At 40.0% G+C, this 14,847-nt stretch overlaps 1 protein-coding gene across 3 annotated transcripts in view; it reads left to right on the plus strand.

Annotated features, from left to right (window-relative positions):
• SOGA1 (suppressor of glucose, autophagy associated 1) overlaps nucleotides 1-14,847 on the plus strand; it is a 972,945-nt gene that overhangs the window by 591,931 nt on the left and 366,167 nt on the right. For all 3 annotated transcript variants that reach the window (XM_044090186.1, XM_044090184.1, XM_044090185.1), the window contains exons 4-5: nucleotides 8,351-8,413; nucleotides 12,948-14,231. In XM_044090186.1, coding sequence (XP_043946121.1) covers nucleotides 8,351-8,413; nucleotides 12,948-14,231 — 1,347 coding nt within the window. The remainder of the gene's footprint in view (nucleotides 1-8,350; nucleotides 8,414-12,947; nucleotides 14,232-14,847) is intronic.

The following is a 14,847-nucleotide window of genomic DNA, read 5'->3' on the forward strand; positions in this document are numbered from 1 at the left end:
AACATTTTTATTAAAGATGACATTTAAAAGTGATGGGTACATATACAGTAACAGAAAACAAATCCTACTAATATTTCTTTAAGAACGTAGGAACATACTACTGTATTTCCCCAAAAATAAGACCAGGTCTTATACTTTTTCCCCTGCAAAAATACCCCCCCCCCAATACAACACCCCCCCAATACAACAGTCTACATTTATTCATGTACACAAATTGACATTTATTTGGCACTTTTCCATTATTGGGCAATAGTTCTAGGTAACGCATTAACAGTTGTGTGAGAATTCTACATAAACGGTGCAACAAACATTTCAACTTCAGAATATCTACACCTTGGCTTTCACAGTGCAATATTTCATGCTAAACAGAAAGTGCAGAAAAATCTCAGTACATGTGTATTGGTGGAGGGGAATAAAGCAGGTTGAATAACTGCCACTTTTTGAGTGGTGATACTTTCTTTATTCCTTACCCAAACCGTAAGAGAAGAATGATGGAAAGTCATAAAAATGAAGTCTGGGACTTGCGTTGTAATTACCCCTTGATAATGAAATGTTACCTTAATACAATAAAGTCAAAAAAACTGACAAGAGCTTGCAGGCAGCTGAAAGCAGAAGCAATCCATTTTGTTGCCCCGATAATGGAAAAGTTATTCAAATACAGTCATGTCATCTTCTGGAACATTGTCACAAGTCTCCAATCCCAGAATTCCGGCCTGAATTTCTTGCAACTCCATTTCCTGTAGAACCATTGGCCCCAGTCTGTCATGCCTAGCAACAGAGCTCTCCTTAAATGAGCACTGCTTGTCCATGTAGCCTGCTCATAGTGCATTGGCAACACAGCTGTCAGTGATTTTATCCCATAAATACTTCACCCAAGTCACAACCTCTTGCAGGCTAGGCTTCACAAAGTTTCCACGCTGCTTTCTCTCCATTCTATTTTCAATGTAGTCATTGAGTTCCATGCACAAATGGTCCTTGAATGGCTTGTTTGTGGGAATATCAAGAGTCTGGAGATAGGAGGTCATTCCTGCGGGGATCATTATTTGATCTATTCTTCTCTGTGCAAGAAAGTTCTTCATGTCTTTAACATGGTGAGTGCTAGCTGAATCCCAGACTAGCAGACCTCTTTCGCCACTTCCCAAAACAAGTGGCAGCATTACATCGACCCACTTCCTTATAACTGCTTGTGTGCACCAGGCTTTTTCTGTTTCAAGAATGTAAATGCCTGAAACACATTCAATCTTATCTTTCTTGTCTTTACTAATGATTAGAGGTGGGGTTTTCTTTCCATCTAGACGAATTGCCAAAATACAGATAACGCGTGCACTTTCGTAACCAGTGGAGGGAATGTAGATTGATGAGGCACCCCTCTGATCAGTTGTTATTTGAGGTCCTTGGCCCATAAACACTGCACTTTCATCCATAGCAATCATGACTGCGAGTTGGTATATAGAAAAGTCGATGCCATCAACTAAGGACTTGAATGCAAGTGCACATTTAATAACTTCAGTATCTTCCAGCTTGAACAGTGCTGTTGATCTTCTTAGAGGCAGTTCATATTGCTGAAGGAAGCCATCCAGCTAATGTGATGCATTGAAATCTTCTGGGGATATTTCTAACTGTGGTGCCATTGCAAGGGCAAATACTTGAATATCAGCCCTGTGCACAACCAAAGCCTTTGCTCTCCTGTTAGCAGTCTATTCACAGATGATGTCTTCCAGCTCATGAAATAATGGTTGCCGACCTGATCCACACTTGCACTTCTTAGCAGTTCCCTTGTACGCCTGTTGACTGATGTTGTCGTATGCTGCTCGCCATTTTTGGACCATTTGGAAATCAACTTCTTCTCTTTGCAGAAAGCCATCAGATTCATTCCCCAGTAGTCCTCTACTATTCCTTTCTTGTACTCGACAGAATAGCTTTCTTTTTGCACTCATCTTTTGTGGGAGGGTTATTTGAAGACTTACGAGACAGGAGTAGCAACACAAAATGGCGAATGTTAAGAAGATACAACCACATTCGTTCTTTATCAAGTGTGCATGTTTTGCATGCGTTGTCTGTACTTTGACCGAAGTGCACTTGTCAGTGTTTATGGGCCAAGGATCTCGACCGTCAAGTGTGAGTGAGGATTAGGGTTACAGTAAGAATCGTGGAGGACTCCCGGGGAAAGAATCTTATGTCTTTCTACAAAGAGAAGAAGTTAGGTGTTTGAATGGTCCGAAAATGGTGAGCAGAGTGTCAATAATAATATTTTATAGTTCAACACGTCTGTGTGCTGTTGACGATCTTAACTGGGGCTTATTTTTGGGGTAGGGCTTATATCATGACCACCCTGGAAAACCATGCTAGGCCTTATTCTCTGGTTAGGTCTTATTTACAGAGAAATACGGTACGCAAGTGATCACTGAGACCTTAAGTTGCATAACCATATACTCCTTTGAACAGACACTCGTACAATTTTTCGACACTATTCAACACTTTGTAGTGCTCTCCTTCCAAACCTGCCCTCTTACAAGTCGTCTTTATTTGTTGGTGTAGGTTTAGGTTCTGAGTGCAGGTGTTTGCAGAGCCACTGGTTTTGAGTAAAAACAGGAGGTCATAAAGGACTGGGTCTTTCGTGGCTCAAAAAGCGAGACACAGGTCACCTCTCAGCTGTCAGCAGGCTACGGGGGTATAAGGAGAGGCGCGCTAATCTCTGTTAGGTTAGTATTTAATTTTCTTGGTTAGATATCTTTGTGGTCTTTCCTGTTGAGCAATATATTTGGATTTGTACATTCGAAAGGGGTCATTATATTCAATGATAGGTCTGATAACGGAAGAGTACAATTCTAGTATGCCATCTTTGGATCTTGAAGATACTTCTTTGAAATTAACTGGGCCAGCTAGAACGATTTCCTGATTATGGTGAAAGCATGATGAATTTTTTTTTTTTTTTTACCAAAAGCTACTATACTGCATTTTTTTAGTTAGAGTAAGGTTTTGATACATAATGTGTAGACATATTCCAGCCATCAGCAAACTTGACCAGTCACAGTTCTAGGATATTGACTTTGATTTCTGCAAAATAAATGCCAACTGTAAAGGGCCCAGAACTGATCCCCTGTGACACCCCACTAGTTACAATTTTGCATTAGCAATGGAACCAGCAACTCTTTAAGCAGAGGCTCAGAGAGTACACACACGACACTGATGAGAATGTAGCCTGGTATGTTGTCCAGATCCAAGGAAGTATTAATTTTAGCATTTGACAGGGATTCTCAGACTTGTTCAAGCATTTCAGGAGAAACTAAATTCCCAGGGATAGTGTGGGCAATAATGTGGGTTGTAAGGTTAGATTTAACACTGAATTTGTCTGCTAACATATTGCCTACATCTTTGGGGTCAGAATGGGTAATTTTGTTTTGGATGACTTCAGTGCATTGTTGGACATTTATGCCTCAATTTTCTAACATAACAGAAAAATAATTTGTAATTTCCTTTGGAATGTGTAGCAAATTTACGTTCAGAATCTGCTCTACATTTTCCTAAATGTTTTTAATTTCCTTATTTGCATGTTTCACTGTAGCCCCAGAGGTAGAGGAGATGAGGCTTTCCTGCAACTTTTTTACATTCTTTTGTTGTACAGTTTCTTAATATGGGAGTTCCCCCAGAGAGGTTTAATCCTGTAAGTGCCTATATATTCAGGAAGTACGGGCACTGACGTCACTGTGCAACTGTTCAGGTGATAGTAAAAGTCAGAGGAAAATGCACCGGCCATTTCAGTTGGGTCCGTCAAGGGATTAAGAAATTTGGTTTGCAAGATGAAAATGTTCATGTGGTATACATTTTAACAATTTTCATTTACTCTGACAATACATAAATCACCCAGTTCTTGCCTTTCCTTAACATTTATGTCCCACAAGTACTGTTTATATGTAATTTGTTCCTTCCTTTTTCTAAATATCCCACTTTCCAGTTCTTTAAATATTTTTTTAATCATTTTTAATAATTGCTTTCTTGCAGCCAGTAGCATTAGTAACGCTTTACTATATCTGGGCAATTCAGATCATGTATCCCAGCTCAGAAAAATAATTTCCTTAGTTACAACCATTTGCTCCTCCAACACTTCTGATAAAGTATATTGTAGGAAATTAAGATATGCCAATTTGTTGCAGTCCCAAAAACATGTTCCCAGTTACCTCTGTTTTTCCATCACACCTCTAGCATATGCAGTATGCCAATTTCAATTCCCAATCTTCTCTAATCTTCTGTGATTTGATTCTTATAGGTATCATGCAGTATTTTATATGTCTTAATAATTAACCCCTTTTTAGCAGCAGCTTTGTAGAATCAGCTAAAGACACTGCCAGAGCTGGTGTTTCATTTAAAAGCCTCCTCAGCATCTCTCTTTACTTATACGCTTATCAGTTTCTGGTAGTTACTAACCTGCAGTTCCAGCTTCTTCCTCTCTCTCTCACTCACACACACACACACACACACACACACACACACACACACACGTGCTCATATACGCAGTCTTATACTGACCCCCCCCCCCCCAAGACACACACACAGTTGCACAAATATGGACAGTTTGGAGAATCACTACATTTCCTACAGAATACAGTTTCTGTCCAGTCCTACTAATGCTACTTTCTTTCTTTAAAATTTGTTGACCAGGAATGTCTGACTAGGACGGAGACTATTTTCCATGGAGGCCCAGGGAGAAACGCTGCAGACCCATGTCTTTAGAATGTGGGAGGAAAACGGAGCACCTGGAGGGAACCCCACACGAACGCAGGGAGAACATGCAGACTCCACACAGAAGGCACTCCAGCCAAGAATTGAACTGTGAGCCTCTTGTTGTGAGGCGACAATGCCGCGACACCACTGCGCCAGCAGAATGAAAGAAAGAAAAAGCCAATCCTAACACTAGGCCAGTTGTGTGTATTCTTATTGTTTTATTAAACAAATATTCAGGAAAAAAAAGGTTTTGGTCTGTGTCTTTTGTCACTGTGATATGATGCAGCTATGCTTTGCCTCAGCACCTCCTTAGCTTAAGTACTCAATTGCCTTTATTAGTTCTTCCTTCTTAACCTGCCCCCCTACTGCTTGTGCAGACCTTCCCCACTGCTCCCCACCTGCTTGTATAGACCCCCCATTCATCCGCCCCATGCCTCTAAAGCAACCGGCTTAGCTTATGGCAAAAATGAGTATATCATTGTGATTTCCAAGATGATACTTTCTGTAGTACTCATCCCTTACAAGTTGGTTTGGTGATGAAGATAACATTTTTGTGCACTGCACTAGCAACCAGTTTACCTAAGTTTGTAATACTGCTTATTTAATTTTCTTTTGTGTTGGTTTTTATTTGTGGTGAGTGTAGTCTGCCATCTGTACATGGAAAATCTAAAAACCAGGAAAAGATAAATTATTTATTTGAACCTGTCTAAAGTTAGATGCAGTAACTTTAGTTCCACACAACTCTTGCAGGTAACGTCCCACTTTGCTCTGAAGATGTCTGTATTTGTCACCAAATCATTTGCTTTCAGTCCTGCATGTCTTCTGGCATCATCATCCAGGATGCATATATTCAGTAAGCAAATCAACAGTGGGCTTAAGTTTCTGTTTTGATATTGGTCTGCATGTACAGTTAAACTGATATTGCATTATATATTTTTTTCAACAATGGATGTACTTTGCATTTTTTAATATACAAAAAAATCCAAAATGGAGGGTACTTTTTTTAATATTTAAAAGAAGTTTGAGCTACTTAGGATTATCTACATATCTCCAAACGATATTGTGCTGACTAGCTTTGCAGGCTCTATGCTGTAATGTGCTAGAGCCCTGAGAATGGGTAACAGCCTCGGAGCAGAAGGAGCGAACTGAGGAGACAAGAGTGAGGAAGTTGTGGCTGCTTGTCTCTTTTGGGGTCAGGGACTTTGAGGGGCATGCTGTGGAGTACGTCTGTTGCTAATGATGCCTTGGTGAAAATCAGGAATATAGCTGGAGCCGTCTGCTGTAGTGATGGGGGTGTTATAAGGGTTTCTGTCACTTTGTGGAAGTGAGTAATAGTCACATTCTCTATCCAGTGGACACTTATCCCCTGAGGCAGGCAGGCACTGGGTTGGAAGAAAAAATTAAGAAAAACTTTTAATGAATTTTATGTGCATTTCTTCACATTTCATTAGATATTTGCATTTGTTCATGATATGGTATTCATACATTTTATTTTAAGAGGAAAATGTTTGTGATTATTTCAGTGAGTTAAAAATAATATCTGAATGCTGGTTAGGTGGTGCAGAAAGGAAAAATCCATGACTGTAACTCCGATGACATGAAGTTCAGCTAATGGCTCAGGCACTAGAAGAGCCACTAGGGGAGGGTGAGGATTAAGCAGCTCATGCCAGCTGTTCATCTTGGGGGTCAGAGAGTGATGGTTTTGTGGTGACCACTTGCTTCTGTACTGCAGTAGTTTGCGGAACACTAGAGGCCATAACCAGGATGTGTTGTGGGTTTGGCATTTCCAAGCCAGTGATAGCCCTCAGGACATGTATGCATTCATCAAAGTAGGGTATAGTAGGCTACTGTAGTTTATGGAGGCACTCACTTCCGACACCTGGGGGTGGGGTTAATTTAATTATAATACCCTGGCCTTTGCCCAGCATGACATGGCCACATTTAAGGGAAGGAGTGCCATATAGTTCCCCAGCCTGGGGATGGTTAAAATCTGTCCTGAAAAATGGATAGCCATAGTCTGGATGAAGACCTCCTCCATTCGGCTGTTAGAAGCCCTGCACTCAATAATGAATGGGCACTAGAACTGTAAGAGAAGTTGATGGTTGGCACAAAGGAAAAGGGCATTTAGAAAAAAGATTGAATTGTTGAGAACTAATTGCATGATATATTAAAAAGAGCATTTTGCATTAATCAATTCATGTAAAGTGCTTACTGTTTATGAAGTATAAATGTTAGTGATCTGATGTGTACTACCTAGAAAACCACAAGAGGTAGCTCTGAAAATACTCAGAACAATAACCAATTGCATTTCACAGAGGTGATGCAGAGTTCTGAGACAAACTGGCCTTCCAGTGCAGACTAAATATGCCACTATTTTCTGTGATATCCCATGTTTGTCCATTAAGCAAGCCTTCATCCATTGACCTTTATATACCTGCAGATGCATTGTTCACATCTGGGGGAGCGTCCTATTTGTCTTGTTAGTCAGATGCCTCTTTTTCTGCACTGGGGCAGAACCTTGATATTGGAGATAGTAATGCTCCTCTCCCTCAGATGCATTGCATAGTTTAACTATGCTTAGCAGGGGTGAACAGAGTAAAACAAGTAAAGCTACTTCCTTTGAACCTCCATAGCAGCACTCTGCCAGATATCCACTTTTATTTTCCAACAGCATTGGCAGTCTAAGTGGGAGGCATACCTGGGACCTTTATTAGCTGTGCCATAAAAGGGCTACTGTGACTCTCTATCTCAAGGTTCAGAGCAGGTGTTTCAAGGTCTGAGTTGCAAGTTTTATCGTTTCAGAAGCCCATTTATGAAGGTGATGTGTCAAGTAGTAATATAAATGCATTTATATAGATGTAAATAAACTTAAAAAAAATGTGTGCAAGTTATACTTGTAAAAATACAATGAAGTAAAACGCAAATTAAAAAGATTGTCTGAGGTTGGACAAAATAAGGTATACGTACAGTTAATGTGCATTATTAGTATTATAAAAGTATAGGTGACTACATTAAAAAGTTGCTCCTTAGCATTAGGAAGGGTTAAGAGAGCCGATAAAAGCACCCTACAAGACATGGGAGAGATGACAAAGAAGGTAATATTTTTAACCTGTTGGTATGTAAAAGTGTAGTTAGTGTCAACATTAAAATAGTTTCAAAGTGCTAAGCGTAGTCATGTAAAACTACTCCTTTCAGGGTAAATGATGCTGCTATAATCCCTGTGTTGTCATGGCTCTGCTTAACATATTCATTGTTTTTTCTGTCATGCAAGATGATAGCTCTCTGCTAAATCAATGAACTGTCTCCATAGCAACACCGAGGCGTGCTTTTCTTTTTCTGGAATACTGTACTGAAGAGAGCAATGCACATGAGAGTTATGATGGGTGTCCGTCTACCAGATGAAGTACTGTAGTCTAGGAAGTAAACTACTAAAAAAAAATACCTTTTATTTAATTTTAAGGACATTAACAACTCTTAAGTTCACAGACTGGGGGGGGATATATATATGTACATACATACACACACAAATATATTTGTACATGTGTGTCGTCATTCTTGTGTACTCTGTTTACTGACTGGGATGAATACTATAAATTTGATGGTAAAAGTTTTATTTGTATTATTTCAGAATTCTTTAAAAAGACGAAGCTCGCGTAGTACTGGAAAACATGAAAAGAAACCTTTGCTTCAGGTATTGTAATTTATGTATGCTTTTTCTTTGATAAAATCCACACATTGTAATTTTTATTGCATGCTTTTATTTTATGCTGTTGGATGTGATGCATTAAAAATTAATGGCTGTTTTTTTTGGGGGGGGGGGTATATGGGAATGCTGGATAGTTAAGCAGCTTTATTTAGAAGTACATAGCATTTAACTAGGAGTCTCAAGCCCAGATCCATATCATTCCTATAACTGCTGGTATAACAAGATCGAATGACGCAGAAGAATAACTTCCCAATTATCTTTGAGTTAATTATTCTTTCTTTCATTTTAAAAGAAATTATTTTTGCTTCTAAAACTAAATTGCCCCTCACATGAGTTAGATGATTTGTTCCCTTGGTGATGGTGCCAGTACCCTACATCTCTGGCATCCATTGAAGCCACATGACCCCCTTCACTCCCTTCCTGCAGGTGCAGTGAAATCCCATTCCTTACCTTCTGACAAGTGGCCTCTCCCTGTCCAGGGAATGTACAGCCGTACAAGGGCCATCCTTTGGTGAGCTTGCCACAAATTCATGAGAATGACAGCTGGGAGGCGGGTGTCATATGTGGCCTGCTGTTTAGAGATTTTAGGCAGTATCAAGACTGGAAACCCTAAATGGGGCAGAACGCATGTGACATGAAATGTATCCCTGTACATAATGACATGCCTACTGAAACCCTGTCTGACACATATCTAGTGATGTCTGCTTATGACCTCAAAATGCTCACCAGCCACCGCCAGGAAGCTCTCGGACATTGTCCAGAAAGTCAGGATGGTCAAGCTGGGCACAAATCACTTATTTCCATCCCTTTCAGTACCTTATGTCCCACTTGCTTTTAAACAGACTTCAGTATCGAGTAATATTTGGCCCTTATGGAATGTGCTTAGAAATGTGGCTGTGACTACATAGGCCTTAAGACTAGCATGATGTTCTTCGTCTTCCATTGCTGCAGTCCTGACTATTGGGTGTAGTCCGATCCAGTCAGTCAGCCTCAATAATAGAGAGTATAAGGCTGGCTTCGGTCGCGGCAGCGCGCTGGGATATCGATGCGTCAGTACACTACGCCATACCCCCGCGCCATACGGCGTCATTTGCATCAGTTTGGGTCCATGCACGGTTTTGCGAGTGCAGTTTGCGAATTCTGGGTTAGTGATACAAATATTTGAGCCACAGTTTGACGAAACAGAGTTGGCTTGGTACCATTTTGGTTTTCTTGCCTTTTTTTTTTTTGCCTGTCAGAAAAAAGGAAATGTCAAGAGTCTTGAATGTATTTCTTGCAGTCATGAGATACCTCATGGGATACTACCTTGTGTGTATACACTTGTTTAGGCGTTGTTGGTTGTTGTAGTTTGCCGCTCTTGTGCTAGGGTTTAAAAAGCGCAAGGTTAGGAGGAGTTAGGTAGTGCTCTTCCCAAGGTAGTTAGGGCCTCTCCTTCTGTTGCCAAAACTTCTGAGAGAGGTAGGCCTTCAGCTTCAGTGGGGGCTTCTCCTTCCATTTCCATTCTGTACCTAACCTAGAAAAATTATGATGGCAGATGAAGATTTGATTACCATGATTATCAGAATTACCTTCTTTCACAATTGAAATCTAAGGTGGATGCTTGGCGGAAGGTAGTATGAGTAAAAGAAAGTTGCTGGATTTGGTTCTTCACAAGTGGAGTGTAAGGGTAAGCATTCTTTGATGCTGTATTTGATGCTGGCCTGGGGCCCTCCGAGGTGGCTGCTACCAGCTCTGTTCTTCCATGCTGGAGTGAAGGATGGAAAAGAACATAAATTTAGCTGAACATGTTAAGACAAGGATTTTGGATGATGTATTTGTGTTGTGTGTTTGTTGTAAGCTGTTTTAAAGAAAAAGGAAAGAAAAAAAAAACTGTTAAAGATGCTGTTGAAAAAAGTTTTTTAGATTTTTACAGTTTAGTAGAAAGTGCCTGCTAAAGGGGTGGACATATGGGGTATGTATATCAGTCTAGGGTAGGTCTAGGCGTGAGTCTAGCTAGGCGTGGTAGGGCTCAAGTTCTTAAGTCTTTTTAGGGTTAGAACAGTCCTGCTCCAGAGACTTCTGGAGGGTGAGGTTTCTCAGTCGTCCCCAAGATCCACGCCTGGCAGCCTTTTCAGATTCAAATTCTCTTCCTGGCTAGATCTGGCTTAAGACTTTTCCTTTTAAGTGGGAATTAATTTAAATTTTAATTTAACAACTCCTTGGATATCATTGTTACAGATTTTATTTCCATACAATGCCCTCCTTTCAAAGGCATGCCAGATGTTCCCTCCTCTACAGAAAAGAGCTCATGCCTATAAGGCTAAGTTGCAGAAAAGTATCTGGTTTGACTGTTGGAAATTCTCATTTGAGTATTCACAAAGGTTCTGGCTCAGTGATAGCTTTCAGGCTTCAAGAATAATTCAATCTAATCTTACTTGGGACGACTGCCTGATTTCTGCTCAAGAAAAGGGAGAGACCTACAGCATCTGGAATATATTATAGCAGTGCTAAGCCTAGGATGAGTATTCTGTGAGCAAAAAAGAGTCAGTGTAGTACCCTCTAAGAAGACATGTGCTTTCTGGGTGTAGACAGTCTAGAACTGAAGACAGCAGTTAAGATGGCCAAACTAAACAAAGACTACTTTACTTCTCATCACTTTACTGCTCAATCATATGACTGCAAGGACAGTTAGGTGTCATGGCATCTTGTATTCTGGTGCTTCCCACAAGCTAAACTGCATAGGAAGCTACAATGGTATCTCAAAATGTGGTGTGGACACAGCACTGCCAGATTTGGACACTGTCATTCAAATAATACCTTGCATTCAAAGAATTTTGTAATTGTTAGGCTCAGGAATGTCACCTAAACAGGGACTGTGACCAACCAGAGGCAGAGGCAGAGTCAATTCTAACTCGGACATTGACCCAGGAGCCTGGGGGGAGCTCATCTGAAAATGGAAAGTGGGAAACCTGCCAGACTACAGCATCTACTGCCAGATACTAGCACATGGAAATCAATATGAGTTAGATCCAGTTACTTTCAATGGCTTTGTCAATTCTTAAGAGTTCCAAGGGCAGGTGTTGATTCATAACAGAAACAACAAACATCATGTAGTACATCAACAAACAGGGGAGACACATTTCTTATCCTCTATGCGAACCCAAGCAGAACTTTTTAGATGTTTTATGTAAACACAGCTTAACTCTTCAGGCAAGGGAAACTGGAAGAACTGCAGAACTCCTTAGCAGACAGAGTAATGGGGAACTAAAATGGAAGAGATTTTTATTTTGGAGTACAACAAAGAATTTGATGGATTTTTAGCTATAATTTGAGTGTGGCTCTACAATATCTTATTATTTTTTTGGACAAGGTTTGTCCTTCTCTTCATAAAAGATTGCTGCATTCCAATTTCAGCTCACTATGATTGTGACCTGTGAAGAGATTTCATCCGTATTTGAGCAGGACTAAAAATTTTAGGCAGTCTCAGCAGTTACTTGTTTCTTTTGCTTTGAGTTCACAGCAGGGCTGTGTCAAAAAAACAAACTATTTCTAGGTGGATTTGGCTTTTGCATTGCATTTTTTTTATTCCCATCATGGCATTCCATTCCAGGAGCTGCCTCATTCACTAACTAGGGGGCCACACTTACAGCACTCCCTTACCTCTGCTTGGGGATTCTACCCAATAGTCAGGACTGCAGCAATGGAAGGCGAAGAAACATAGTACAGTTTGTTACCACACCCAATGTAGATGTTAAACTGTACTTTTCTGCAGCAGGTTAGGGTCTTGTTCTACCTGGAAGTGATAACAAATGGTAAAATTTTGAAGTTTTCTGTCTGGTGCTCCCCAAAATCTTTTTCATATAGACTTTCCTTGTGATTGCTGGTAGCATTATCATTCTCTGGTTGTACAATCCAGTCTGTATTTAATGTTTTCAACTGTCCAGTTTCAAATCTGAAAGATTTTTAATCTTTTCTTTTCCATAGATGAGTCAGTTTAACCTAAACGTATGGTTATGAACATGAATTCCTTTAGTGGTGGTTTACTCAAAATTTGCATGTCATAGGTTGTTATAGCAGTTCAAAACTTGAAAATTGCAGACAGCTGAGCTTTTTTCATCCATACACTGTCATGCCAAGACCTTCCATTGGTGCTTATCTGGTCTTTTCCTTCATCACTGTTCTTTTCGGATTAGTTTCTTGAGTACAGGGGGTAAGAGATGTTTTCAGGAACAAGAATGGTAGACACAATTTAATTTTATCTATAATCCGTAGCACTTTGGCTGTCAATAGTAATGTCCCTGATTGACTACACACATTTATATTTGCTTTGCTCACACACACACACGTTTAACAACTGCATTAACTATGATTGAAGTAGAATTGTGATAATTAGCTTGGATGATCTGGGAAGCAAGTAAACACTGAGAAACCATACTTGATAGTCATATCCGTATTCATGAAAATAAAATACCAGTTGCCATTCATGTGTATTCGTGAAGTAAACACTTGTTTAAGCAGATTAATGTTTTTTAAATTTCAGGAAGACAGTGCTGATTTGAAATGCCAGCTATATTTTGCTAAGGAGGAGTCTGCACTTATGTGCAAAAAATTGACTAAATTGGCAAAAGAGAATGACAGTATGAAAGAGGAACTGGTGAAATACAGGTCCCTTTATGGAGACCTGGACAGCTCTTTGTCAATTGATGAACTGGCCGATACACCTCACTCACGGGAAGCTGAGCTCAAAGTCCACCTTAAACTCGTGGAGGAAGAAGCCAACATACTGAGCAGAAGGATAGTTGAACTTGAAGTTGAAAACAGAGGTTTACGAGCTGAAATGGATGACATGAAATATCAGGGTGAGAGAGAATTTGATGGTCAAAATATCAGCTTGGCGGTGTCTTCTGCTCATTATACAGACTCTGGAGACAGCAACCTGGAGCTCAGCAGACACCTCCAGTTTGTGGAAGAAGAAGCAGAGCTTCTCCGAAGATCCCTTATGGAACTGGAAGATCAGAATAAAGTACTTATGAATGAGCTAAACAAGTACAAATCAGACCATGAACTGGAAATGACTATGTCTGAAGATAGCTGTTCTGTTATGAGTGAAACTTCACAGGAGGAGCTTATGACTGCCAAACTCCAGATCAGTGAGCTTAACGGAAAAGTTAAGAAACTCCAGTATGAGAACAGAGTTCTTCTTTCCAACCTACAGAGATGTGACTTGGCATCATGTCAGACTGTTATACCAGCCATGGAAACAGATGCAGAGGCTGGAGACTCTGCACAGTTTATTCCAGTGCCTATGAGGCGAGAAGGACCAGTTGGTGGTGAGAACCATTCTAGGGATGGCCATGAAATGCCTGTAAATGGAGGTCTGAGACTTCAAGATGCTTTCAATATAAACGCAGCAAAAATGTTTAAAACAAGAGACTTTGAGAACTTATTGATAGTCAAGGATCAGGCTACTGTAGTTAGCAAAGCTATTGATCTTCTACTGTCTGACTCGCAAGAATTATCTAATGTCAAGTTCTGTCCAGATATTGAGTCTGTAGACCAAAAAACATTGAGTGGCACTATTGATAATACTGAAAATGCTTGCAGATATAAAGTAGTGGGAGCCATCATTGTACGACTGAACATCTTGCAGCAGGAGCTTAACTGTTTCATAGAAAAACTGGATGTATTGGGAGAAACTTTAAAAGAACAGCTGGGATCTGTTTCACCATTACCAGGGTCAGGAAGCTTTTTGTCAACAATAACTTCAGGAAGCCAAGATTCCGCAACAGAAACATCAGGACTAGACTATTATTCTGACTTGAAGGTAAGGGGGGTGAACTTTATGTGAAATTCCCTTAGCAGTTATTTTAATTGTTTTGAAAGTTTTTTTTGTCTCTCCTAACAAAATAAGTATACTTTGACTTTATTTAACACCTTTTTTAGTACTAATTAAACTAACAACTCATTGCATGATATTAACAGCTAAAACTGAGATAGGACTCTATTCCAACAGAGTGTGCAGGTCACGTTTGTTGCAGTACTCACTGACATATTGTCTATTGCTGTTTTTTTATGTTGGTATATCCTATGCAAGAAAAAAGTCAAGAGAGCACTGTTCATAAACATTTGAACATCTGTGTATGGCTGGTTTCCAATAAAACAATATATCAGAGGCACCAAGCAGTTCACAAACCCCTGTTAACACTACTGCAGTTGTACATGTGTAGTTATGTACTTACAGGGGCACAGGAAAATAATTTTCTTGGGTGGCGAAAGCCAGGGTACCTTTTTTGGCTAGGCTTGTATAGGACCTAGTGCCAATAGCCTAGTACCTAGTGCCAATAGCCTAGTACCTATCTATGAACCTATGAAGGAGCAGCTACAGAACTTAAGCTGCTCACCATCATTCACTGTTCACAAACGAGTGAATTGCAGAGTAG

The sequence above is a fragment of the Protopterus annectens genome, chromosome 12.part0 (genome assembly GCF_019279795.1).
Source record: "Protopterus annectens isolate FY-2018-M chromosome 12.part0, PAN1.0, whole genome shotgun sequence".
Classification (NCBI taxonomy): domain Eukaryota; kingdom Metazoa; phylum Chordata; order Ceratodontiformes; family Protopteridae; genus Protopterus; species Protopterus annectens.